The 27,500-nt window shown below is 44.1% G+C and overlaps 2 protein-coding genes across 3 annotated transcripts in view; both read right to left on the reverse strand.

Moving 5' to 3' along the window:
• The window catches only part of LOC123502299 (serine palmitoyltransferase 1-like), a 9,945-nt gene extending 8,157 nt beyond the window's left edge, over positions 1-1,788 (reverse strand). For both annotated transcript variants that reach the window (XM_045251528.1, XM_045251527.1), the window contains exons 1-2: positions 1,662-1,788; positions 1-89 (exon numbers count right to left, since the gene is read on the reverse strand). The exon at positions 1-89 is cut by the window's left edge and continues 16 nt beyond it. In XM_045251528.1, the coding sequence (XP_045107463.1) occupies positions 1-89; positions 1,662-1,709 (137 nt within the window). In that variant the 5' untranslated portion in view covers positions 1,710-1,788. The remainder of the gene's footprint in view (positions 90-1,661) is intronic.
• Positions 1,789-3,888: 2,100 nt separating this feature from the next.
• The window catches only part of LOC123502282 (atrophin-1-like), a 25,618-nt gene continuing 2,006 nt past the window's right edge, over positions 3,889-27,500 (reverse strand). Inside the window, 8 exon segments of the mRNA XM_045251509.1 lie at positions 3,889-4,872; positions 4,875-5,533; positions 12,898-13,015; positions 17,450-17,568; positions 18,828-18,972; positions 19,773-19,865; positions 20,778-20,918; positions 23,635-23,884. Of these exon segments, the coding sequence (XP_045107444.1) occupies positions 4,306-4,872; positions 4,875-5,533; positions 12,898-13,015; positions 17,450-17,568; positions 18,828-18,972; positions 19,773-19,865; positions 20,778-20,918; positions 23,635-23,799 (2,007 nt within the window). The 5' untranslated portion in view covers positions 23,800-23,884 and the 3' untranslated portion in view covers positions 3,889-4,305.

Consider the following 27,500-nt stretch of genomic DNA (forward strand, 5'->3'; position numbering starts at 1 on the left):
ACTGATTTTGAAGGCTTTTTCTTGGCAGTAAACAGCCACAGGATACACGCCACCAGGACACCCTCCAGGGCCAGGTGGTACGGGCCAGCCTAGGGTGATGGTAGGGTGACATTAGGGTGATGTGTAGGGTGACAGAAAGGTGATATGCTGACATTAAGGTGACAATAGGGTGACAGAAAGGTGACATGTAGGGTGACAGGAAGGTGACATTAGGGTGATGGAAAGGTGACATGTAGGGTGACATTAGGGTGACAGGAAGGTGACATTAGGGTGACATGTAGGGTGACATTAGGGTGATGTAAAGATGACATAGGGTGACAGAAAGGTGATGGTAGGGTGACATATAGGGTGACATTAGGGTGACAGAAAGGTGATGGTAGGATGACATGTAGGGTGACAGAAAGATGATAGGGTGATAGAAAGGTGACATTAAGGTGATAGGGTGATAGAAAAGTAATAGTAGGGTGACATTAGGGTGACTGGGTGAGCTAGGGTGACAGGGGGCAGATTAGAGTGATGTAAGGGTGAGAGAGATAACTAGGGTGGGTAAATAGGGTGATAAACTGACAGCAAAGGTTGATCAACAGGGTGACAGGGTGAAAATAGTGATAGAGACAACTAGGGTGATAGATAGAGAAATAGGGTGCCAGACAGAGAGCTAGGGTGACAGTGATAACTAGGGTGTAACAAGGGATGGTTAGGGTAATGTAAGAGTGACAGAGACAACTAGGGTGAAAAACAGGATGAAATTAGGGTGATGAATGGAGAAACAGGGTGACAAATAGGGTGATGTGATGCTAGGGTGACATGCAGGGTGACAGAAACTTGGTAGGGTGATAAATAGGGTGACAGATAACTAGGGTGTGACGGGCAGATTAGGATGACGTAAGAGTGACACTAGGGTGGGTAGACAGGGTGATCGAGTGAAAATAGGGTGATGAATAGAGAAATGGGTGACAGATAGGGTGATATAATGCTAGAGTGACATGGTGGTGGCTAGGATGACATTAGGATGACAGGAGCTTGGTAGGGCAATAAATAGGGTGACAGGAGCTTGGTAGGGTGATAAATAGGGTGACAGGAGCTTAGTAAGGTGATAAATAGGGTGACAGGAGCTTGGTAGGGTGATAAATAGGGTGACAGGAACTTGGTAGGGTGATAAATAGGGTGACAAAGATAGCTAGGGTGTGACGGGCAGATCAGGTGACGTAGAGTGACTTAAACAACTAGGGTGAAAAACAGGGTGAAATTGGGGTGATGAATAGAGAAATAGGGTGACAGATAGGGTGATGTGATGCTAGGGTGACAGGGTGGGTGGGGTGATTAATAGGGTGTGACCGGAGGCAGATTTGGGTGACGTAAGTGACAGCGACAACTAGGGTGGGTACACAGGGTGACCGAGAGAAAATTGGGTGAAAAATAAAGACATAGGGTGACAGATAGGGTGATGTGATGCCAAGACACGCAAAACAACAAAAATGAATAAATTAATAAATAAATACAAAATATTTCTTAAGATGGCTGAAAGATAAACAAATTATTTTCAAACCCTTATTTCACCCATTAACTCACCCCCCACACCCGCCATTCTCCCCACAGGTGCTAGAAAGGTTAATTAGTCACCCTAGCTAGGTACACAGGCGCTAGGGTGAGTAGTTTACCTGCAATAAGGCTTGAAAACTCTCGTACACATTCCACTGGGACGCCATGATGGGCCGGCTGATGATGATGGTGGTGGTGGTGGTTGTGATCTTGATAGTCTCTCTCTCTCTCTCTCTCTCTGTGTGTGTGTAGGTGTGTGTGTGACTCTCTCTCTCTCTCTCTCTCTCTCTCTGGGTGTGTGTGCGTGTGTGTGTGTGTGTGTTCTTCGCTCAAGATGAATACTTATCTCTCAGACTCAAGAAATAAAACGGAGAGAGAGAGAGAGAGAGAGAGAGAGAGAGAGAGAGAGAGAGAGAGAGAGATGATTAATTGTTGCTTTAATAATGAAATACAACAAGGAGAAGACAATGGACCCTGCCAGCCTCCTCCAATGTCCCTTTCCACAACCTTTCCGCGATAGGCTTCACCGGACCTCCTCATTTAACCTGCGCCACATTTAATAACGTAACCTTTTTTTTTATGTAAGATGGAGAACTAAAAAAGGGCAAAAAACGTAGGATTAATATAAAAATGCCCACTTAGAATTGTAATCGCCATAGAGAATGAAAAGGATTAATAAGAGTACAAGAGGTGGTCTACGATGTTAACCCCTTCAGTACCAGGACGTGTTTTTTTATATTAATTGTTTATTTCTCGATTTTAAACAGCTACAGAAACTTATATGTGTGTTTTAAAATAGTGAAAGATTGGCTATTCATCTCCTCACTTCCATAGACCCTTCCTAATGTAAATAAATCCACAAACTTGATGTAAATGAAAGCTACATCCCAGTACTGAAGGGGTTAAGTTGCGCAGACAAGCTGGGAAACCTTCAAACTTTATTACAACCACGGAAGTTTTGCCAGTGGTGTACAATTATATGTGGTGTTATGGTGTTAATGGCGCATGCTCCCTATACAGTGTCTTAGCATGTATATTGTAAGTGAAGGAAGGTTACGCCAGCCCAGCGCGCCAAAATTGAGTGCGCCATTATAAATTCTGGTCTAAAATTTTGTATTCCTTCAAAATCAGCCATAGTCTCAAAATATTCCTGTACACATGACAGACAACCACGGAAGTTTTGCCAGTGGTGTTATGGTGTTAATGGCGCATGTTCTCTATACAGTGTCTTTGCATGTATTGTAAGTGAAGGAAGGTTACGCCAGCCCAGCGCGCCAAAATTTGAGTGATGTTTCGACACTGCGCCATTATAAATTCTGGTCTACATATATGAAATGTTTAAAATTAAATATGTTTCTTCTTTTAAAGGCAGATAAATAAATAAATAAATAAAACTCAGTCAAAATTTAGTGATGTATGCGCCATTATAAATTCTGGTCTAAATATATGAAATGTTTAAAATTAAATATATTTCTTCTTTTAAAGGCAAATAGATAAATAAAAAAATAATAAAAAAAACTCAGTCAAAATTTAGTGATGTATGCGCCATTATAAATTCTGCTCCTAAATATGTATCCTTCAAAATTCAGCCAGTTTCAAAATATCCTATACACGTGACTGACTTTATTTCTTGTTTAATAATGTGTTTAGTATCTTTGAAGGATATGTTTCCTGTTTTTCCTGTTTTATATACCGTTTTCTTTGGTGACAAATTCAAACTCCTATTTTTTTTATTTATTTATTTATTTAAGTATTTCAAGATTATGATCTGGACCCAAAATTATTGTATGGTGTGGTTAATAAATCTCTCTCTCTCTCTCTCTCTCTCTCTCTCTTCTTAGCAAGGTAAACATTAAAATTTCCTCCTCTTCTTCTTCTTCTTGTTTCCTCTTTATTATATTTACAAGTTAATCAACAAAGTCATCATTATTTATATTTATTTATTTTATTCGTAAGCTTTCGTTAACACTAATTATAAAAGACACAAAGTAGTAGTAGTAATAATAATAATAATAATAATAATAATAATAATAATAATTAATAAATTTAATGTAATTTTTTTTAAACTTAACTAGCTCACAAAATGGTGCTCTCTCTCTCTCTCTCTCTCTCTTCGTTGTGGTGGTGGTGGTAAAAAACAATCAATAAATAGAAATAGTAGTAGTAGTAGTAGTAGTAGTAGTAGTAGTAGTAATAGTAGTAGTAGTAGTAGTAGTAGTAGTAGTAGTAGTAGTAGTAGTAGTAGTAGTAGTAATAATAATAATAATAATAATAATAATAATAATAATAATAATAATAATAATAATAATAAATAATAATAATAATAATAATAATAATAATAATAATAATAATAATAATAATGATAATAATAATAATAATAATAATAATAATAATAATAATAATTTCAAAGTGGGTTACTACACACACACACACACACGTCAAAACGGCTTACATAAACAAACGAAGGGAGGAACAAACAAACAAACGAACACAAAGACGCACATGACGTTCTGTACACACACACACACACACGAGGGTCCGCCTGGTGTGCACACTGCACGTACACATGAGTTTGTAGGCGCGTGACGTACACACAACGTTCACACACCACTGTCTGCTCACACGCACTGTCTCAAATACGCACACGTGTCTGGAGTCTGGCATACACACACACACTGGCGGCGTGTGGTGGTGGTGGTGGTGGTGTTGGTGTGCGGGCGTTAAGTATTGCTGTGGTGGTGTGGTGTGGTGGTGTTGTGGTGCCTAGATGGAGCCAGTCTTGGTGAGTATCTTGCTGATCTGTTTGTCGGACTCCTGGACTCTCTCTATCTGCTTGTGGTACTCGTGGAAGCAGGGCACGATGCACAGGTTGGTGCGGCACTCCGGGCAGTGGTACTTCGTCTTGCGCCGCAGCACGCGCCCCTGCGGGTCCGTGCTGTTCCAGCAGAAGTTGCACCCCAGGGCGGGGCCGCCGCGCAGCACGGGGCAGTGCCCGGGCGACGACGCGCTGCGCATAGGAGTGCCCGTCACGGTGAGCGCCGCCAGAGGTGTGGCGCCCAGGCGGGGCGGCGCGGACACGGGCGGCCCCGCCTCCAGACCGGAGTCCTGCGACACGCTCTGCACCAGCACAGAGGGGCCAGGCGCCAGCAGGTCGCCGCTGTGCTCGCCAGGGTGGCGCGTGAGGGCAGGCTCCTCGCTCGCCGCGCGGGGCAGTCTGGGCGGGCCCACCACGCCTCCGTAGCCGCCGCCGCCACCGCCGCCGGCCCCACCGCCGCTGTCCTCTGAGGGCGTGAGCCTGATGAGAGGCACGTCCTTCTTGGGCGGCAGTTCGAGGCAGCCTCGGCGCTGGCGGAGGGCTTGGGCTGGATGGGGCGCAGGGAGGAGGCCTGCAGGGGGGCAGCAGCCCCGGCGGAGCGCTGTTTGAGCAGCACGGGGTAGGGGATGACCTGCAGGTGCTGGGAGGAGGGCACGGTTGCCCCGGCACTGTTGGGTGAGAGGGGCAGGCGCTCCAGTGGGGGCAGGGAGGGGGCGTGCGTCACCACGGTAGGCTGGGAGCGCTGCTTGGTGATGGCGGGGTGGCCGGCGTGGGTGGGCGGGCCGCGTCCCTCGGGGTGGGACAGCTGCTTGGTGACCACGGGCGTGGGCGTGAGCAGGGGCGTGGGGTGCGAGTGTTGCTTGGGCAGGGCATCCCTTGGCCCCACCACCAGCGTGGGCACCTGCAGCAGCGTGGTGGGCGCTGAGCTCAGCGTCATCGTGCCGCCGCTCACCACCACCGTGTCGGGCACGATCAGCTCCGCCACGCCACCCGCGCCCCCGCCACCCTCGCCCTTCACCTCCACGCCCGCCACCACGCCGCCCTTGCCCCCAGCCTCCTCCGCCCCGCCGCCCACGCTGGTAACACTGGCAATGCTGGCCACACTACCGCCCCCGCTGCTGGCTGACTCCCGGATGATGACCTGCTGACGCTGCAACACGCCCCGCTTCCCGCGACCTGTGGACACCAACACACGCCCACCTCAGCCTCACTCGCCCACCCGCCACTACCCACACCAGCCTCTCCTTCCCCACCTCCCACCTCTACAAACACATACACACACACTCTCTCTCTCTCCAGTAAATACCAAAGAATCTCAGTCTGTTTAGAGAGAGAGAGAGAGAGAGAGAGAGAGAGAGAGAGACAATACAAACACACACTGCTCTCGTTGCAAGGTCATAAGATTCTACAAAAAATGCTTCTCTCTCTCTCTCTCTCTCACACACATACGACTGACATGCTGGCTGACTGACTACATATTCTCTCTCTCTCTCTCTCTCTCTCTCAATGAAAAGGCCATTTATAGACATTTTTAAGTACTTTTATTTCTTTTTTTTCTTCTTGTAATGAGATTAGTAACTAAAAACTTTGCAATTAATAGTACAACATTTAACACACACACACACACACACATGCACATACACGCAAACACCCACACACGCAGTCAATCAATCTCTCTCTCTCTCTACAAAAACATTTATATATATCCTAAGATTTATTTTCTATCAAATACAACTGGCCTGCTGATGATGATGATAGTAGTAGTAGTAGTAGTAGTGGTGGTGGTGGTGGTGGTGGTGTTTTCAAGTTCATGAAAATTAATACGATTTTAATCATTCTGGAGGAGGAGGAGGAGGAGGAGGAGAATTTGTTAATATTTTTCTCGTGTGTGTGTGTGTGTGTGTGTGTGTGTGTGTGTGTGTGTGTGTGTGTGTGTGTGTGTGTGTGTGTGTGTGTGCGTTTAATTATATTTACTGATTTAATTCTTTATTTACAGAATGACATTAATATTATCATCATTATCATTACTCTCTCTCTCTCTCTCTCTCTCTCTCTCTCATAAAAGCTTGGCACATTTTATGTGTGTGTGTGTGTGTGTGTGTGTGTGTGTGTGTGTGTGTGTGTGTGTGTGTGTGTGTGTGTGTGTGTGTTTTAAATAATACTGATATATAATGTTATCAATGTAATAATGGCACTCTCTCTCTCTCTCTCTCTCTCTCTGTGTGTGTGTGTGTGTGTGTGTGTGTGTGTGTATAGGAATGGAGGAAGGACTGGGACACACACACACACACACACACACACACACACACACACACACACACGAGGTCAACAAACAAACACTTCTTTTTACTAAACAAACAAACAAACAAACACACACATATAATAAATAAATAAATAAATTCAATTAATATTATTTTTGCACCAAGAAGAAGAAAAGAAGAAGAGGAGGAGGAGGAGGAGGAGGAGGAGGAGGAGGAGGAGGAGGAGGAGGAGGAGGAGGAGGAGGAAGTACAATGCCTCTTAAAATTCTCTCTCTCTCTCTCTCTCAAATTCTAAATATATTTCTGTGTGTGGAGGAGGAGGAGGAGGAGGAGGAGGAGGAGGAGGAGGAGGAGGAGGAGGAGGAGGAGGAGGAGATTTTACCCCCAATAAATGAACAAATAAATAAAATGTGTGTTTATATTTGGGTAACAAAACACACACACACACACACACACACACACACACACACACACACACACACACACACACACACACACCATAAGATCTTGGCATAATGAAAAAAAAAGAAAACCGCGAGGATTTTAAACACACATGGGGCCAAACGCAGTCCAAACGCAGTCCAAACGATTTCAAACGCAGTATTGAGTCTTGTTCCGAGCCACCACCATCACAACCCAACACACACTAAGTCTATCACAGCATACACCAGGAATGAACAGTCTTCGAAGGGGTCAATGGCGCTGTTTAGGGGCTGTTTTGGGGCATTTTGGGGTCTTCTTGGGGCTTGAGGAGGCTTGGCAGGGTTTCTAGAGGCTTGCCGGGGCTTCTTGGGGCTTGTCGGGGCTTGGGGTGGGGCTAAAAAGGGCTAAAACGCAGGTCTAATTAGGTCGGACTACCCCACATGCTTCTAAAATTGTAGGATTCCAGAAGCGACTGGAGAGCTCTCGATGCATCCTCCGTTTGTAAGTCCTCGTTTGATATATCCGGGGTGTGGTGGAGGTGGTGGTGGTGCGGCGGGGGCGGGGGCAGGTACCCATACTGCTCCAGGGGCCCCTCACCCATCCCCACGTCACCCAGAGACCCGGTAATGCCCACAGATTCCTCCTTCAGCTGGGGCACTGTGTCTAAAGGTGGGTTTTCCGGGGCTGTGGTGTTTGGAGCGGGGTTCCCAGTGGTGCCCCCAGCCCCGTTCTGCCCCGTGGTGTCCAGTAACCCATGTGTGGTGTCCAGGGTGTGGTGCTGCGGCTGTACATGCTGCGACGAACCGGGGCAAGGCTGTGGCTGGAGACCTGTGGGTGGTGGTGGTTGTGTATCTTGTGGCAAGGTTTCCGGGGCATTTTGTGGGTGTGGCAGGGCATGTGGGGCCTTGTTGCGCCTGCCCCGGAACGTATTATGCACCTCATACCCCAGTTTGCGGTAGTAGACCCATAAAGTCCGGCCATTCACGCTGAAAGTCTTGCCAGCTTGAGTGAAACCCATTTTGCCGGACCGAACTGCCTCAATCGCCATCAGCATATTTGGCGACATTCTCCGGAACTGTGGCGACCAGCCCTTGGGGGGGAAGTAAGCTGGGGGTGGGTGCATGGGGTACTGGAGAAGGGAGGATGGGGAGATGGGGGAGGAGGGGAGGGTGGCGTGTGGGGGGGAGGAGGCTGGGGTGGGCGGCCCTGGGGGAGTGTATGGACTTCCAAGAAAGGTTTCCAGTGACGTTGCCTCTGGGCCCCAGCGACAAACAGACCCTGTGGGCAAGAAAACAGCGGGTCACAGCGGGTCAGCCCAGCCTCCCGACACCCCTCACCCACCCCAGACCCCCGCCCTGCCCCTAGAGCCCTGTTCCCGGCAGTGAGGTTGTAATAAAAGACTGATTACCTGCAAAAACCTGATTTATTGACCTTTGAAAGCTATAAATTGCTATAATAGTACATGAGTGAGCAAACAGTAGTAACAGTAGTAGTAACAGTAATAACAGTAGTAGTAGTAGTAGTAGTAGTGTTGTTGTTGGTATTGGCTAGTAGTAGTAGTAGTAGTAGTAGTAGTGGTAGTAGTGGGTGGGTAAGGTAGAGGGGGGTAGGGTACATGCATTGAGCTGGCACAAGGCCTGTCATTTGTGAGCAGTTAGGCCCGTGGTGGGCAGTGAGCAAAGGCTGGTTCGGTGAGCAGTGTTGGGGGCGGGGGTGTTGCGGCGGCAGCGGCTGCGGCGGCGGCGGCGGCGGCCTCACTTGTGTGCCGGCTCCGACAGGCCGAGCTTCTTTGAGTAGCGCCAGAGTGTGGTGACAGAGACAGCGTACAGCTTGGCGGCGGAGGAGAAGCTCTCCCTCCGCGCGGCGACGGCCTGCAGCGCCTGCACCATCTGCGGCGACACCTCCTTGCCCAGCGCCGCCACCAGCGACATGTGGTCCAGCGGCAGCCGTGACACAGGCCGAGGACTGCCGCGCCCCGCCCCGCCCCCCTCGCCGCCGCCTTTCCCCGGCGTGCCATTGCCCGGCGTGTGCCCCGAGGTGGCCCCCGTGGCCCCGCTGGCCAGCGAGGCACGCACGGAGGGCAGGTGGGCCATGGAGGAGTGCAGCGGGGGTGGGCGGAAGTGTGGGCGGTGGTGGTGGTGGTGGTGGCGGGTGAGGGCGGGCAGCACGGAGGCCCACCAGGGGCTCAGCTGCTGCAGGGTCCACTCCGGCCCTGCGGGGGGACACAACCCATTACTACTCCCCGCCCCGCCCTGGACCCGGGCTGCCCTCGTGGGGCTGGCCTCTGAGGCAGCCCTGCCCCGGGGAGAGCTCCCTTGTGGGGGGCGGCATGCCCTGTGTGTGGTGTGCCTTGCTGGGGTCCCTGAGTGGGGCGCCCTACGGGGTGACCAGGCAGTGGTAGCAGCAGCAGCGGGGCAGTGATGGTAAATGTAGCAGCAGCAGTAGCAGCAGCAGCAGCAGCAGCGGTGAGATGGTGGTGACAGCAGCAGCAGCAGCAGTAGCAGCAGTGGTAGCAGCAGCAGCAGCAGCAGCAGCAGCAGCAGCACAATTGTTCCACCTCATGACAATGCCCGTGTGAGTGCCCAGCCCCGCCCCGCCCCAGGCCCCGGACATGCGTGTGCTGCGGGGGGGGCGGGGGCAGTGGCAGCAGCAGCAGCAGCAGCGGCGGCAGCAGAGGGCAGGCAGTGAGTTAGCCAAGCCTGATGGTGGTGGTGGTGGTGGTGGTGGTAGTGGTTGTGGTGGTGGTGGTTGTGGTGGTGGTGGTGGTGGTGAGTCACCGCATGCCAATCTTTCCTTATTAGTTCTGCGTCCCACCCCGCCCCACCCTGCCACACCCGCCACCCCTGCCCCGCACCCACACCCCGCCACACCACCACACTGGACAGTAGTAGTAGTAGTAGTAGTAGTAGTAGTAGTAGTAGTAGTAGTAGTAGTAGTAGTAGTAGTAGTAGTAGTAGTAGCACCAGTAATAGAAACCCTGAGAAAGGACAGTGTGTGGGGGGCTGTGGTGGTGCGGGGCCGGGCTTTTGGGGTGTGGTGGGGCCAGGCGGGGGTGTGGGGTGTGTGTAGGGGGGGGCAGGCATGGGTTGTGAAGGTGGTGGCACAGTGTTGTCGCCTCAAAACACACCCCAACAAATGCTCATTCATAAACTTGCATAATCCCGAACACTTCCTTAGAGATAACCCATTTCTCGGCTTGCCCCGCCCCGCCCCGGATGCCCTGAAGGTCTAGGGTGTAGGGGGGGCTGGGGAAGGCCTGAGGGGGGCGGGGAGTGCAGGAAGAACAGTAAACAAGCCAACAAGACCAGTTAATGCAAGATGGAAGCAGGTTGAAGGTAAGAGACAAATATTCTGACAGGTTCCAACACCAAGCAAGTCAAATTGTAGTAAACAGCCCAGAGTCAACATTCTCCGTGTGTGTGTGTGTGTGTGTGTGTGAGGTGTTTTTGGTGTGTTTTTGAGGTGTTTTTGGGGTGTTTTGAGTGAGTTTTGAGTGAGTTTTGGTGTTTTGGTGTTGTATGGTGTTTTAGGGATGTTTTTGGGGTGTTTTTGAGGTGTTTTTGGTATGTTTTTGGTGTGTTTTTGGGGATTTGGAAGTGTTTTGAGTGAGTTTTGGTGTTTTGATGTGTTTTGGTGTTGGTATGGTGTTTTGGGGTGTTTATGGGGTGTTTTGAGGTGTTTTGGTGTGTTTTGGTGGGTTTTATGTGTTTTGGTGTTTTGAGGTGTTTAGTGAGTTTTGGTGTGTTTTGGGGGTTTGAGTGAGTTTTGATGTTTTGGTGTGTTTTGGTGTTTTGGTGTGTTTTGATGTGTTTTTGAGGTGTTTTGAGTGAGTTTTGGTGTTTTGGTGTGTTTTGGTGTTTTGGTGTTTTGGTGTTTTTGGTGTTTTGGTGTTGTATGGTGTTTTGGGGTGTTTTGGTGTGTTTTGGGGGTTTTTGAGTGTGTTTTCAGGTGTTTTGGGTTGTTTTGGTGTGTTTGGGGTGTTTGAGTGAGTTTTGGTGTGTTTGGGGGTTTGGAAGTGTTTGGAAGTGTTTTGAGTGAGTTTTGGTGTTTTGAGGTGTTTTGGGTTTTGGGTGTGTTTTAGGGTTTTGGTGTGTTTTGGTGTTTTAGGATGTTTTGAGTTTAATGTGTTTCAGGTAGGTTTATGGGTGTTTTGGGTGTTTTAGAGATGTTTTGAGTGTTTTGGTGTTTTTTGGTGTTTTGGTGTGTTTTAGGTGTGTTTTGGTGTGTTTTAGGTGTGTTTTGGTGTGTTTTAGGTGTGTTTTGGGGCATATTTTGAGTGTTTTGGGCATGTTTCAAGGTTTTGGGTGTTTTGGTGTGTTTTGATGTGATTTTGGTGTTTTGAGTGTGTTTTGAGTGTTTTGGGGTGTTTGGATGCATTTTTGGTGTGTTTGGGGTGTTTTAGGGTGTTTTTGGTATATTTTGTGGGTTTTGGTGTGTTTTGATGTGTTTCAGTGTGTTTTGGGTGTGTTTTGAGTGTGTGTGTGTGTGTGTGTGTGTGTGTGTGTGTGTGTGTGTGTGTGTGTGTGTGTGTGTGTGTGTGTGTGTGTGTGTGTGCCATATATGTACATACAGAATACACACACACACACACACACACACACACATGCACATGGGCACACCTACATCATTTGTGTGTGTGTGTGTGTGTGTGTGTGTGTGTGTGTGTGTGTGTGTGTGTGTGTGTGTGTGTGTGTGTGTGTGTGTGTGTGTGAGCATTCATTATACAAAGGTTATACATATTATCCATGGTTCACAAAAATTCTCTCTCTCTCTCTCTCTCTCTCTCTCTCTCTCTCTCTCTCTCTCTCTCTCTCTCTCTCTCTCTGTCTCTCTCTCTTTTTGATAATATATACAAAACTCATTCTCTCTGCTTCTCTCTCTCTCTCTCTCTCTCTCTCTCTCTCTCTCTCTCTCTCTCTCTCTCTCTCTCAAATTCTGAAATAAATAAATAAATAAGTAACAATAGAACAACAGGAGAGAGAGAGAGAGAGAGAGAGAGAGAGAGAGAGAGAGAGAGAGAGAGAGAGAGAGAGAGAGAGAGAGAGAGAGAGAGAATTAACTAAAAACTAAATGAAGACACACACACACACACTTTCTCTCTCTCTCTCTCTCTCTCTCTCTCTCTCTCTCATTTCTTTGTTTTTCTTCTCCATTTTACTCCTCCTCCTCCTCTTCTTCTTCCTCCTCCTCCTCCTCTTCCTCCTCCTCCTCCTTGTTCATAATGTCTAATGTCTAATGTTTAATAATAATAATAATAATAATAATAATAATAATAATAATAATAATAATCTAACTACTTGTGTGTGTGTGTGTGTGTGTGTGTGTGTGTGTGTGTGTGTGTGTGTGTGTGTGTGTGTGTGTGTGTGTGTGTGTGTGTGTGTGTGAAACAAAACATACTGGGCAACTGATTCTCTCTCTCTCTCTCTCTCTCTCTCTTTCTCTCAAAATATAAACTTGTAACATAGATGAAGGAGGAGGAGGAGGAAGAAGAGGAAGCGGAGGAGGAGGAGGAGGAGGAGGAGGAGGAGGAGGAGGAGGAGGAAGAGGAAGAGAAAGATATTGATAGTAACAATAATAATAATAATAATAATAATAATAATAATAATAAAATAATAATAATAATAATAATAATAATAATAATAATAATAATAATAATAATAAAAATAATAATAATAATTCTCACATTCCTTCAAACACACAAACTAACAAACAAATTAAGGAGTAGTAGTAGTAGTAGTAGTAGTAGTAGTAGTAGTAGTAGAAGAAATGTGTGTGTGTGTGTGTGTGTGTGTGTGTGTGTGTGTGTGTGTGTGTGTGTGTGTGTGTGTGTGTGTGTGTGTGTGTGCACGTGCCTACCTTGAGCATGAGCAGGTAATGAAGGGTCTGTGGTGCTGGTGCCAGGGGTGGTGATGGTGGTGGTGGTGGTGGTGGCAGCTGTGGCGTCATCACCTGCCACTCCCTCCTGGCTGCCACCCTGCAAAGTAGTAGTAGTAGTAGTAGTAGCAGTAGTAGTATCAATTTTATCATTTTATTCACCTAGAGTAAAATTATTGTTAGTATTGTGAGTCGGACAACACCTATAACACCACTAACACCTATAACACCCACAAGGACAGATGGCCACCACATGTCCCTGCCTACCAGCGGCCTGCCACCCCATCCTCTTGTCTTTGCTGTCTACTGAAGGAGGGATACCAATATGTGCTGGAGAAGGCCCACTAAATACCAGCCACTGTATGTTTGATGGTTTCCCTTCAGTATGCTGCCCAATATGGCCCTGGTGTGGTGGTGTGGTGGTGAGGGAGTGTTGCAGGTCACACCACACAGGCTGTTGTCATAGTGAAGCAACACACACTTTGTAAAGGATGTGGTGTAGCTGCTCCGTTCATAGTCAATGCTGCTGTCACCACCACTCAACATCACACACCACCCCACACCTCCAAGTGGGTGGCGGTGTAGTAAGGTGTTGGTGGTGGTGGGGCAGACGTCCACGTGGGTTTGAGTCCCAGCACGTGGCGCCTTGAAGCTGTGGCATAGTGGAGTGGTTCAGAGTTAGGTACATGTCACCACGGTACACAGGTACACTGGTGCCAGGTGGAGGTGTTGTTGCCTCACACCAAACATGTGCTGGGCTGGTGATGTGGACCCTAATGTGCCAAACACCACAAGGAAAACTGACTGTGCCACTAATGGGAGGAAGCTGAACACCACTTCCCACATACAGGCAACCCCCGCTTAGAGAAGGTTCACACAAGGAAATGTTGCACAGCGAATGTTTCCTTCGTAGCTTCTGCTTGTTTAACAAACACCAAACTCGCTGGCAAACACCAAACTCGCTTTAATGAAGTTTTATGGAGGTCATTTTTTGCAAGTTTGAAAGCCCCGCCGTGTGACACAAGCCCACACACTTTTGAACACACCAGCACCTCTTGAGGACAACACACACCACACACCACTCACTGCCCCTGTTCCAAACAACACCAGCGTCACCAGCAGCTGGCTCTACATGCCACCAACACCCTACAGTGTGGCCCAGCGTGGCTAAGCAGACCAGGAAGTCTCTTACTGCGGCCTTTGTTTACATTCCACAGGTTGCCGGCCAGTGTATTTCCCGCTCCACTCTCCCTCCCTTCATAAATCTAAGATCACCAGCATTACAAAGTGACGTACATACATACATACATACATACATTAGTGTACATCATAATGACTTAGTCTTAAATTAAACTGTGTAAATGTTTAACTTCAGAGTACTGTGAGGCAGAGCACTCTCCCTTGTTCACCCCATGACAGGTCAACTCAGGGCAAAACTTCTTACAATTCATTCACTTCACAAAAATTCACACAATGAACGGGTTTTTAGGATCGGAACCTGTTTGTTAAGCGAGGTTGCCTGTATATTGAAGTAGGCCTACAGGTGCTATAGGCCAGAATTAAAAAACCACTTTAATCTTTATCTATAGTATGCAGGTTAAGAAATATGGCAATGCAGTTCTCCCTTACTTACAAAACCTGGCTGTTACTCACACACCAACACGTCAAACAAACACAACACAAACTCAACAAAAAGTCAATAAATAAAGTGATGTTGTATTCTGTCTATCTAAATGAAGGTCTCTTAAACTCAGCTTCATTCATTCATTGACATTAGCAAGGGTGTATGGAGGGCAGGAGATTAATGGCCACAGTCTTCACTATTTTAACCCCTTCAGTGCTGGGACACATTTTTTACCTTGAGTTTTGTGTACCATTAGACCATTTTATTGACATTAGCAAGGGTGTATGGAGGGCACAAGATTAATGGCCACTGTCTTCACTATTTTAACCCATTCAGTACTGGGACACATTTTTACCTTGAGTTTTGTGCACCATTAGACCATTTTATTGACATTACCAAGGGTGTATGGAGGGCAGAAGATTAATGGCCACAGTCTTCACTATTTTAACTAAGCTTTGTGCACCATTAGACCATTTTTTTGACATTAGCAAGGGTGTATGGAGGGCAGAAGATTAATGGCCACAGTCTTCACTATTTTAATTGAGTTTTGTGTACCATTAGACCATTTTTTGACATTAGGAAGAGTCTATGGAGAGCAGAAGATTAATGGCCACAGTCTTCACTATTTTAACTAAGCTTTGTGCACCATTAGACCATTTCATTGACATCAGCAAGAGTCTATGAAGGGCAGAAGATTAACAGCCACAGTCTTCACCATTTTAACCCCCCACATGAGTTTGTGAAGCTGTGGAAAATCACCAAACAGTCACCACAAGGAATAGGAAGACTCAAGAAACAATATACTGTAAGGGCATTAAGGTACTAGGATGCATTTTTAGAAGCATTAAAAGCAGGAATTCCCCAGTCATACTAAAATTATACTTGGTGCTGGTCAGGACATGTACTGCGGATGGTGTACAATTCTGGTCACCACATTATAGGAAGGATTTAGGCCTATTGGAGTCACAGCAAAGAAGGATGTCTAAAAAGGATACAGAGAGTGAAGGATATGCCCTATGAAGCGTGACTGAAGGAACTCAACCTGCATTCCTTAGAGCTGTAGGATAAGAGGACCTGATGGTATAAGGGTCACACCACAGACTGTCAATCCATTAGTAGGAATTTCTCTCTCTCTCTCTCTCTCTCTCCTCTCCCATTCTCTGTACAGGGGCCTTATCCGTCCCTGTATGGAGTACTCTTGGCATGTTTGGGGGGGTTCCAGTCACACAGTTTTGTTAGATAGGGTGGAATCAAAAGGCTTTTCGTGTCATCAACTCCCCTCCTCTGAGTGACTGTCTTCAGCCTCTTTCTCACCACAATGTTGCATCTCTTGCTATCTTTTATTGCTATTTTCATGACAACTGCTCTACTGATCTTGCTGACTGCTTGCCTCCCCTCCTCCCTCCTCCCTCCTCCCCCACCTTCGCTGCACAAGGCTTTCCTCTTCCTCTCACCACTACTCTGTCCACCTCCCTAAAGAGTTAACCAGTACTCTCAATCCTTCACCACTACTCTGTCCACCTCCCTAAAGAGTTAACCAGTACTCTCAATCCTTCACCACTACTCTGTCCACCTCCCTAAAGAGTTAACCAGTACTCTCAATCCTTCACCACTACTCTGTCCACCTCCCTAAAGAGTTAACCAGTACTCTCAATCCTTCACCACTACTCTGTCCACCTCCCTAAAGAGTTAACCAGTACTCTCAATCCTTCACCACTACTCTGTCCACCTCCCTAAAGAGTTAACCAGTACTCTCAATCCTTCACCACTACTCTGTCCACCTCCCTAAAGAGTTAACCAGTACTCTCAATCCTTCACCACTACTCTGTCCACCTCCCTAAAGAGTTAACCAGTACTCTCAATCCTTCACCACTACTCTGTCCACCTCCCTAAAGAGTTAACCAGTACTCTCAATCCTTCACCACTACTCTGTCCACCTCTCTAAAGAGTTAACCAGTACTCTCAATCCTTCACCACTACTCTGTCCACCTCCCTAAAGAGTTAACCAGTACTCTCAATCCTTCACCACTACTCTGTCCACCTCCCTAAAGAGTTAACCAGTACTCTCAATCCTTCACCACTACTCTGTCCACCTCCCTAAAGAGTTAACCAGTACTCTCAATCCTTCACCACTACTCTGTCCACCTCCCTAAAGAGTTAACCAGTACTCTCAATCCTTCACCACTACTCTGTCCACCTCCCTAAAGAGTTAACCAGTACTCTCAATCCTTCACCACTACTCTGTCCACCTCCCTAAAGAGTTAACCAGTACTCTCAATCCTTCACCACTACTCTGTCCACCTCCCTAAAGAGTTAACCAGTACTCTCAATCCTTCACCACTACTCTGTCCACCTCCTAAAGAGTTAACCAGTACTCTCAATCCTTCACCACTACTCTGTCCACCTCCCTAAAGAGTTAACCAGTACTCTCAATCCTTCACCACTACTCTGTCCACCTCCCTAAAGAGTTAACCAGTACTCTCAATCCTTCACCACTACTCTGTCCACCTCCCTAAAGAGTTAACCAGTCCTCTCAATCCTTCACACCTTTCTCTGGCACACTCTGGAACTCCCTGCCTGCTTCTGTGTCTCCACCTTCCTACCACTTCACTTCACTTAAGAGGGAGGTGTCAACACATTTGGCCCTCAATTTTGACTAACTTTACCAACCTTTCAGGGAGCTGGCAACCAAGTGGGCCTTATTTTGTTGTATTTTTGTTGCTTTTTGGCCAGCTACCCCTCTTCCGTAAAACACACACACACACACACACACGTATTTCTCTCTCTCTCTCTCTCTCTCAACATCCTCACCAGTTTCTATCCTCTATTCTCTCTCTCCTGATCTTTTTCTCACTCAAATCCGTCACCTACCCACCTCTCTCTCTCTCTCTCTCTCTCTCTCTCTCTCACCATGCTGGCAGAGTCCTGTTCGCTTCCTTCCCTCGACGGTCTTTCCTCCGGGTCATCTGGGGGTTCATCTTTCACTTCCCTTCCTCCTCCTCCTCCTCTTTCTTCTCCTTCTCCCTCCTCTGCAAGATCAAGAGTAGGATCAGTCTTACAGCTCCAGCAAGATCAAGATTTGGATCAGCTGGTTATCTTTCAATGTGCTAACGTCTGGAAAAGGTCAAAATAAGGTCAGACTGTGTGTTTGTGTGTGTGTGTGTGTGTGTGTGTGTGTGTTAAATTCGCAAGTACACACAGACATGGTGAGGTTACAAGGTATTCACACACACACACACACATAAGGAAGTTGGAGAGACTACAAAAAATGGCTACAAGAATGGTTCCAGAATTTGAAGGGATGACATATGAGGAGAGACTAAAGGCTATGGATCTACCAACCCTGGAACAGAGAGAGAGAGAGAGAGAGAGAGAGGGGATCTGATACAAGTTTACAAATTGATCAACGGAATGGACCAAGTGGATAATGAGAAAGTGATCCTGAGAGAAGAATATGACACTAGAAGCACAAGATCGCATAGTAAGAAGCTGAGGAAGGGAAGATGTCCGAGAGATGTTCAAAAATAGAGTTTCCCGCAAAGATGTGTTGAGACGTGGAACAGTTTGAGTGAGGAAGTGGCATCACCAACGAGTGTGTACACCTTCAAACAAACATTGGACAAGTGTACATATGGAGACAGGGCCACACCACCATAAACACACACACACACACACACCAACAACTGCAAAATATCCACAAGAGAGCCAACAGAAACATCCTTGGCCTGCTTACACTGACTACAACCACACTCTATCCACTCTCGATCTCACCACACTAGCTACCACACACCAAGCAGCCCTCGTCAAGATGGGTAGAGGCCTGCTGCACCACCCACAGCTACGACACCTCCTCCCCTCCAACCCATGCCGCGTCTCACAAATATGGTCTCACCACTTGAAGCGCCGAGGACTGTCCGCCTTCCTTATAGTGCGACCCCCTCCATAGTGCCAGCCATAGAGAGTTAATATTTAAGTCTCCCTCAATCCCCATATGTATGTATTGCAATTACTAATAAACTGTATTATTATTATTATTATTATTATTACATACACACACTCAAAACACTAAAAAATCTCTCTCTCTCTCTATTCTTTTCCTCCTCCATTTCTTTTCTCTCTCTCTCTCTCTCTCCTCCATTTCTTCTCTCTCTTTCCTGTTTCCCATCTCTCTCTCTCTCTCTCTCTCTCTCTCTCACAACATCCTTACCAATTTCTCTCTCCAATTCCCTCCCTCTCTCTCTTTTGCCCACTCAAATCCGCCACCTACCCACTCCCCTCTCTCTCTCACCCTGGACACTCTCGGAGCTGTCATGCGAGGAGGTCATCTTTCTCTTCTTGTTGGGGGGTGGGGTGGCGGCCTCCCCCTCCTCCTCCCCCTCCACACTGAGCGATTGTTCTCTGGAGTCAGTCATGGAGGAACGCTGTCTGCTGGTCTGGGGAGTAAGAGGTGATTTTAGGGTTTTTTGGGGGTTTTTAGGGTTTTTTAAGGGGGGCTGGAATTCACAGGGAGTGTCTAAAGGGGTGTTCTTGTGTGTTGTGGGTGATTTGGGTGGTTTAAGGGTGGTTTTGAGTGTTTTTTAGGGGTGTTTTAAGGAGTTTTGTATACTGTTAGACCATTTTATTGACATTAGCAAGGGTGTATGGAGGGCAGGAGATTAATGGCCACAGTCTTCACTATTTTAATTGAGTTTTGTGCACCATTAGACCATTTTATTGACATTAGCAAGGGTGTATGGAGGGCAGGAGATTAATGGCCACAGTCTTCACTATTTTAATTGAGTTTTGTGCACCATTAGACCATTTTATTGACATTAGCAAGGGTGTATGGAGGGCAGAAGATTAATGGCCACAGTCTTCACTATTTTAATTGAGTTTTGTGCACCATTAGACCATTTTATTGACATTAGCAAGGGTGTATGGAGGGCAGAAGATTAATGGACATAGTCTTCACTATTTCAACACCTTCAGTACTGGAACACATTTTTACCTTGAGATTTGTGTACCATTAGACCATTTTATTGACATTAGCAAGGGTGTATGGAGGGCAGAAGACACAAGAGTAGTAGTAGTAGTAGTAGTAGTAGTAGTAGTAGTAGTAGTAGTAGTAGTAGTAGTAGTAGTAGTAGGAAGAGAATTATATAAGATGCAAGAGAAAGATTAGTGATAGTAGTAATAGTAGTAGTAGTGTTGGCAGTGATAGTAGTAGTAGTAGTAGTAGTAGTAGTAGTGTTACCTGTGAGCCCATGAAGCGTGTGCTATGACTAGACAGTTCATCGTAACTTCTGGGATTCTCTGCCAGACCCTTGATGCGAAGGGACTCTGCTGTCTGCAAAAGAGAGAGACAGAAAAATATGAGAGATTTAATTAACACAGACAGAAAAATATGAACGATTTAATTAACACAGAGAGAAAAATATGAGCAATTTAATTATTTCACACACACACACACACACACACACACACACACACGTTAAGCCATATTGATAGAATTTTCAGAGAGATGTATAATTTGGTAAGGAATATTGGAGTAGCATTTCACTACATGGACAAAGAAATGATGAAGAAATTGCTAAGTACTATAATAAGACCCAGATTGGAATATGCAGGAGTAGTGTGGACCCCTCATAAAAAGAAACACATAAGGAAGTTGGAGAGACTACAAAAAATGGCTACAAGAATGGTTCCAGAACTTGAAGGGATGACATATGAGGAGAGACTAAAGGCTATGGATCTACCAACCCTGGAACAAAGAAGAGAGAGAGAGAGAGAGAGGGATCTGATACAAGTTTACAAATTGATCAACGGAATGGACCAAGTGGATAATGAGAAAGTGATCCTGAGAGAAGAATATGACACTAGAAGCACAAGATCGCATAGTAAGAAGCTGAGGAAGGGAAGATGTCCGAGAGATGTTCAAAAATAGTTTCCCGCAAAGATGTGTTGAGACGTGGAACAGTTTGAGTGAGGAAGTGGTGTCACCAACGAGTGTGCACACCTTCAAACAAACATTGGACAAGTGTACATATGGAGACGGGGCCACACCACCGTAAACACACACACACACACACACACCATCCCAAAATATTCTCAAAACACTCCAAAACACTCAAAACACACCAAAAACACCCCAAAACTCACCAAAACACCTCAACACATCCCAAAACCCTCAAAAAACACACCAAGAACATCCCCAAAAACACCCACACACCCCAAACACACTCTAACACCCTGAACACACCCTGAGAACATCCTGCAGCCTGTCCTGCGCCACATTAACCTCCCCGCGGTATATAAAATCGATAACTGTCTTAAGGTCTTCAATCCTTATGTCCTTCAGGATCACTATAGGGTGTTTGCAGGGGTTGGCGCCAAACAGGTCCTGGAATATAAGGTGAATAGGGTGAGTAGGGTGAACATATAAGGTGATTATTTGAATTTTTTGGGTGTTTTAAGGGTGTAGAAGTGTGTTTTAAGATGAAATAGGGTGTTTTAGGGTGTAGCATTGTTTTGTTGGGTTTTAAGATGAAAATAGGTTGAAATAGGGTGTTTTAGGGTGACTAGGGTGAACATATAGGGTGATGCTTTGATTTTTAGGGTTGTTTTAAGGGTGTAGAAGTGTGTTTTGGATGGGTTTTAAGATGAAAATAGGCTAAAAAGGATGTTTTATGGTATTTTAGGGTGATTAGAGTGAATGTAGGGTGATTTAGGGTGATGATTTGAGTTTTAGGGTGTTTTAAGGGTGTAAAAGTGGGTTTTAAGATGAAAAAAGAAATAGGGTGTTTTAGGGTGAGTAGGTGAACATAATATATAGGGTGATGATTTGAGTTTTATGGGTTTTAAGGGTGTTTTAGGGTGTAGAATGTGTTTTTGTTGGGTTTTAAGAAGAAATAGAGTGTTTTAGGGTGATTAGAGTGAACGTAGAGTGATTTAGGGTGATGATTTGAGTTTTAGGGGTTTTAGGGTGTAGAATGTGTTTTTAAGATGAAAATAGATTAAACTAGGGTGATTTAGGGTGAGTAGGTGAACATATAGGGTGATGCTTTGAGGTTTAGGAATGTTTTAAGGGTGTTTTAGGGTGTAGAATGTGTTTTTGTTGGGTTTTAAGAAGAAAATAGGTCAAAATAGGGTGTGTTAGGGTGATTAGAGTGAATGTAGGTTGATGATTTGTATTTTAAGGGTGTAGAAGTGGATTTTAAGATGAAAATAGATTAAACTAGGGTGTTTTAGGGTGTTTCAGGGTGAATAGGTGAACATATAGGGTGATGCTTTGAGGTTTAGGAGTGTTTTAAGGGTGTTTTAGGGTGTTTAAGGGTGTAGAAGTGTGTTTTGGGTGGGTTTTAAGATGAAAATAAGTTGAAAAAGGATGTTTTAGGGTGATTAGAGTGAATGTAGGGTGATTTAGGGTGATGTTTTGAGTTTTAAGGGTGTTTTAAGGGTGTAAAAGTGGGTTTTAAGATGAAAATAGATTAAACTAGGGTGTTTTAGGGTGTTTCAGGATGAGTAGGTGACCATATAGGATGATGTTTAGAAGTGTTTTAAGGACATTTTAGGGTACTTTAGGGTGATTAAAGTGAACAGAAGGTGATTTAGGGTGATGTTTTGAGTTTTAAGGGTGTTTTAAGGGTGTAGAAGTGGGTTTAAGATGAAAAAAGGTTAAAAAGGGTGTTTTAGGGTGTAGAATGTGTTTTTCTTGCATTTTAAGATGTAAATAGGTTGAAATAGGGTGTTTCAGAGTAGGTGAATATATAATGCTTTGAGTTTTAGGGTGTAGAAGTGTGTTTTAAGATGAAAATATGTTGAAAAAGAGGGTTTGAGGGTGTTTTAGGGTGATTAGAGTAAGCATAGTGTGATTTAAGGTGATAATTTCAGTTTTATGGATGTTTTAGGGTGTAAAATATGAATATAAGATAAAGAATAGGTTGAAATAAGTGTTTTAGGATATTTTAGGGTGATTAGAGTGAAAATAAGTTGAAATAGGGTGTTTTAGGGTGATTAGAGAGAATATAGGGTGATTAAGGGTAATGATTTGAGTTTTAGGGGTGTTTTAGGGTGTTTCTAGGGTGTCTTAGGGTGTTTCTAGGGTGTTTTAGAGTGTAGAATGTGAAAAATTGAGTGTTTTAATGTTGGAATGCATATTTTTTTAAAGTGTTTCTCCTGTGTGTGTGTGTGTGTGTGTGTGTGTGTGTGTGTGTGTGTGTGTGTGTGTGTGTGTGTGTGTGTGTGTTATGATTCTTTCAAGGCTTGCATATTGCTGAAATGCACAAACACACACACAACAAAACCTCTCTCTCTCTCTCTCTCTCTCTGAAATACACACTACATGCAGGCAGGATAAGCTTGTGTGTGTGTGTGTGTGTGTGTGTGTGTGGATGTAGTAATCCTAAAACATCCCTAAAACACCCCAAACATCCCCAAAACACCCCAAAACATCCTTAAAACACCCAAAACACTCAATACACACCAAAACACCTGTAACACACTGAAACACATCAAAACACACTCAAACACACAAAGCACACTCAAACACACCAAAGCACACTCAAACACACCAAAACACTCTAAAACACCCCCAAAACACACTCAAACACACCAAAATATCCCCAAAACACACTCAAACACACCAAAATATCCCTAAACATCAAACATCCCAAAAATACTCAAACATTCACCAAAACACCCAAAACACTCAAAACATCCCAGATCACACAAAAAAACCAATAAAACACACTAAAACACCCTAAAAATCACCAAACACCTGCAAAACACACAAAACACACCAAAACCCCAAAACACATTCAAACACCCCAAAACACACTCAAACCCCAAATACACACCTCAAAACCCCTAAAACACACTCAAACACCCAGATAATACACAAAACACACCATAAACCTCCCAAAACACACTCAAACACCCCAAACACACTCAAACCCCAAATACACACCTCAAAACACACTCAAACACCCACAAAACACACCAAAAACCTCCCAAAACACACACACACACCTCAAATCACACCAGACCCCCAAAACACACCCAAAACACCCCTCAAAACACCCCAAAAACACACCCAAACACCCTCAAAACACACCCACCTTGAAGTACACACTGCAGGCAGACAGAACCAGCTTGTGTGCGTGAATATAGTGCCCATCAGTGGCCAGGGTGACGTCAACAAGGGCCTCTGATGTCAAGAGCTCGGAAAATACTGTCACTAAATTAGGTCTATGGTTATTCCAACGCAGACAGTATTCGGACATGGTGGTGGTGGTGGTGGTGGTGGTGGTGGCGGTGGTGGTGGTTACGGAGGTGGTGGTGGTGGTGGTGGTTCTACATTACTGGTTCCTGGAATGTTAGGTTAGGTTAGGTTAAGTATATATTAATGTTAGTGGTATATGCACACAGACACACGGACAGATGGACATGCAGACAGACAGACAGACAGACAGATAGACACAGACAGACAGACGGATGGACGGACAGACACGCAGATAGACAGACGGATGGATAATCTCTCTCTCTCTCTCTCTCTCTCTCTGGGAAACAAATACAACAATAATAATAATAATAATAATAGTAATAATAATAATAGTAATAATAATAATAATAATAATAATAATAGTAATAATAATAGTAATAATAATAATAATAATAATAATAATAATAATAATAATAATAATCTGAAATATAAGAAAATATTGATAAGATAATTTCACTTCTCTCTCTCTCTCTCTCTCTCTCTCTCTCTCTCACTTCTACCACCACAGCAAAACACATGACAGCATTTCACATCCACAGCACAGAAAAATTCACTATATTAACCTTCACAGCATATAATTTGGGGATTTAAACAGTGGTATCTTAGCACAGCATTTCACCACCACAGCAGTGACTGATAGGGTAAACAGCAACTGAGACCCCAACAGCAATGCCACAGAGTAGGAAAACAGCCTTATTTTGACCCACACAGCATTTCACAGCATCAAAACCTTATGTATTTTATCCACCACAGCATTTAGAAACACAGCAATAGGAGGAACAAATTAAAACAGCTTTATTTCGACCCCCACTGCAAAATATTCCCACAGCAATGCTAAATAATGAAGGAAAACAGCATTATTTCAACTCCCACAGCATTTAAAACAGCATTGCAAGAATATTAAGAAAAACAGCTTTATTTCACCCACACATCATTTCATAGCCACAGCAATGCTAAATTGTGAAGGAAAACAGCATTATTTCAACTCCCACAGCATTTTAAAACAGCATTGCAAGAATATTAAGAAAAACAGCTTTATTTCAACTCCACAGCATTTAAAACCCACAGCATTGCAAGAATATTAACAAAAACAACATAATTTCCTCCACAGCATTAAAAACTTGTATATTTCAAATCCCACAGCAATCTTTATAACACAGATTAACAGCAGATTAACATGAGAATTAAATTAACCACCACAGCAAAATGACTAAATAAATGTTTTCTTTTCATCCTAGATACCACAGCAGTGTTTCAGCATTATCACAGCATTTATTTTCAATCTTCACAGCATTGGTGTTTTTTTGTTTTGTCACCACAGCAGTAAGAAAGTAATTTAACAGTCTCTTTTTGCCACAGCCTCACCACAGCATTGACACAAAGTAGGAAAACAGCATTATTTTGACAGACAGCACTTCACAGCATCAAAAACTCATATATTTCATCCACCACAGCAATAGGAAACAAATTAAAACAGCATTATTTTGACCCCCACAGCATTGATACAGTACATCACAGCATTTCAGTCCTACCACAGTGATTTAGAGTTTGTTTTCCATTCCTACCACAGAGAAAGTCACCTTTAAACACAGCACATCCACAGCCACAGCAAAAACTTCTTATAGTCTCTACCACAGCAGAAATAACAAAAACACAGCATTTCTAAGCCTATAACAGCAAAAATCACATCTTCACAGCAATATCATCACAGCAAAACCACAGAATTTACAGCAAGACTAGCCTATCCTCTGTCACAGCAAGATACAAAAACACAGCATTTTAAGCCTATAACAGCAAAATTCAGCCTCCACAGCATTATTACCCAAAATTCACAGCAGTCATTTAATTATCTGCTGCAGCAAATAATACTGATCTATACCACAGCATCACAGCATCTAAACCACATCACAGCAGTCTTTAACAGCATTATCACTGCAAAAATTCAATTCACAGCATTACCACCACAGCAAAAATGGGTGTCATAGCATTATTACCACAGCAGTACATCAGTTCACAGCATTACCACAGCAAAAATGGGTGTCACAGCATTATTACCACAGCAAAAGTCACCTCACAGCATTGTAACGAGTTTCCACATCACAGCATTTTTCTACATGTACCACAGTAAACCTATCCTTACCACAGCAAAAATGGGTGTCACAGCATTACAACCACAGCAAAATCACCTTCTACCACAGACAAAATAGACTTCACAGCATTAACACAGTAGTATGAGTTTCCAGCAAATCACAGCATTTTTTCTGTATGTACCACAGCAAAATATGACACCATAGCATTTGAATTAGAGGAATAATCAGTTTCTTCACAGCCACAGCATTGTCACAGCCTCACCACAGCCTTGCACAGCTTTACTACAACCACAGACTCACCCCCACACAAAATCTGGAGTGTACATCCCATAGAGTCACAGCAAAACACAGCACATGACACAGATCACTTTCTAGCCCCATCACAGCATCACAGCATCACCACAGCACCCAAAACACAGCATAGGGTTGTTTTAAAAGAGTGTTTTTCCAAGTTTTATACAGCACCGCACTAAATCACAGCACTGGGGGAGGTTTAAACAGCATTTTTCGAGGGTCCACAGCAGCACACAGCAATAATATTAAGTCTTCTTCTTCTTCCTCGTTTTGGGGTTGGCAACACTGCAAGGCTTGGAAAATTGGACTTGGCAACGCTGATACTTAAAAATTACTTAAAATATGTCCCAGAATTTAAGTGTGTTTTAAGTATGATCAGTGTGTTTTTAAGTGTGTTTTAAGTATAATCAGTGTGTTTTAAGTATGCTCAGTGTGTTTTTAAGTGTGTTTTAAGTATGTTTTTGAGTGTTTTAAGTAAGATAAGTGTGTTTTAAGTGTTTCAAGTGTGTTTTAAGTAAGAAAAGTATGTTTCAAGTGTGTTTTAAGTAAGGTGAGTGTGTTTTAAGTGTGTTTTAAGTCAAATAAATGTGTTTTAAGCATGTTTTAAGTAATATAAGGTGTTTTAAGTGTGTTTTTAAGTAAAAGAAGTGTGTTTTAAGTAACAGAGGTGTGTTTTTAGTAAGATAAGTATATTTTGAGTAAGATAAGTATGTTTTAAGTATTTTATTAGTAGGAAGATGAGCTAAGTGTTTTATAAGTAGGAAGATGTTTTAAGTGTTTTATAAGTAAGATCAAACAAGCAATACTAACATGGCTAATTACTTAAACACACTTATAAATGTCCTGGTAGTGTTTTAAAGTGTTTTTCAGTCAGATAAGTGAAGTTAAGTATTTGAACCTTACTTAAATGCCCTTAAGTAATCCCTAAAATTACTTAAAACACATTTAAAATATTACTTATATGAGAGAAGCTACTTACAACACACTTAAGTAACCCTAAAATGCTTTAATTACTTATAAACACACTTAAAATAACATACTTAAATCATAACATTACTTAAAAACACACTTCAATACTTAAATGACCCTAAAATGTCTATAAGTAAGAATATTACTTAAAAACACACTTAAAATATTACTTGAGTGACAATATTACTTAAAAAAACACTTCATATTACTTAAAACACACTTAGAACATTACTTAAGCAACAACATTACTTGGAAAACACTTTAAAATGTCTATGTGACAATATTACTTAAAAACACTTTATATTACTTAAAAGCACTTATAATATTACTTAAGTGACAATGTTACTTA

This window comes from Portunus trituberculatus, chromosome 2 (genome assembly GCF_017591435.1).
Source record: "Portunus trituberculatus isolate SZX2019 chromosome 2, ASM1759143v1, whole genome shotgun sequence".
Taxonomy (NCBI): Eukaryota; Metazoa; Arthropoda; class Malacostraca; order Decapoda; family Portunidae; genus Portunus; species Portunus trituberculatus.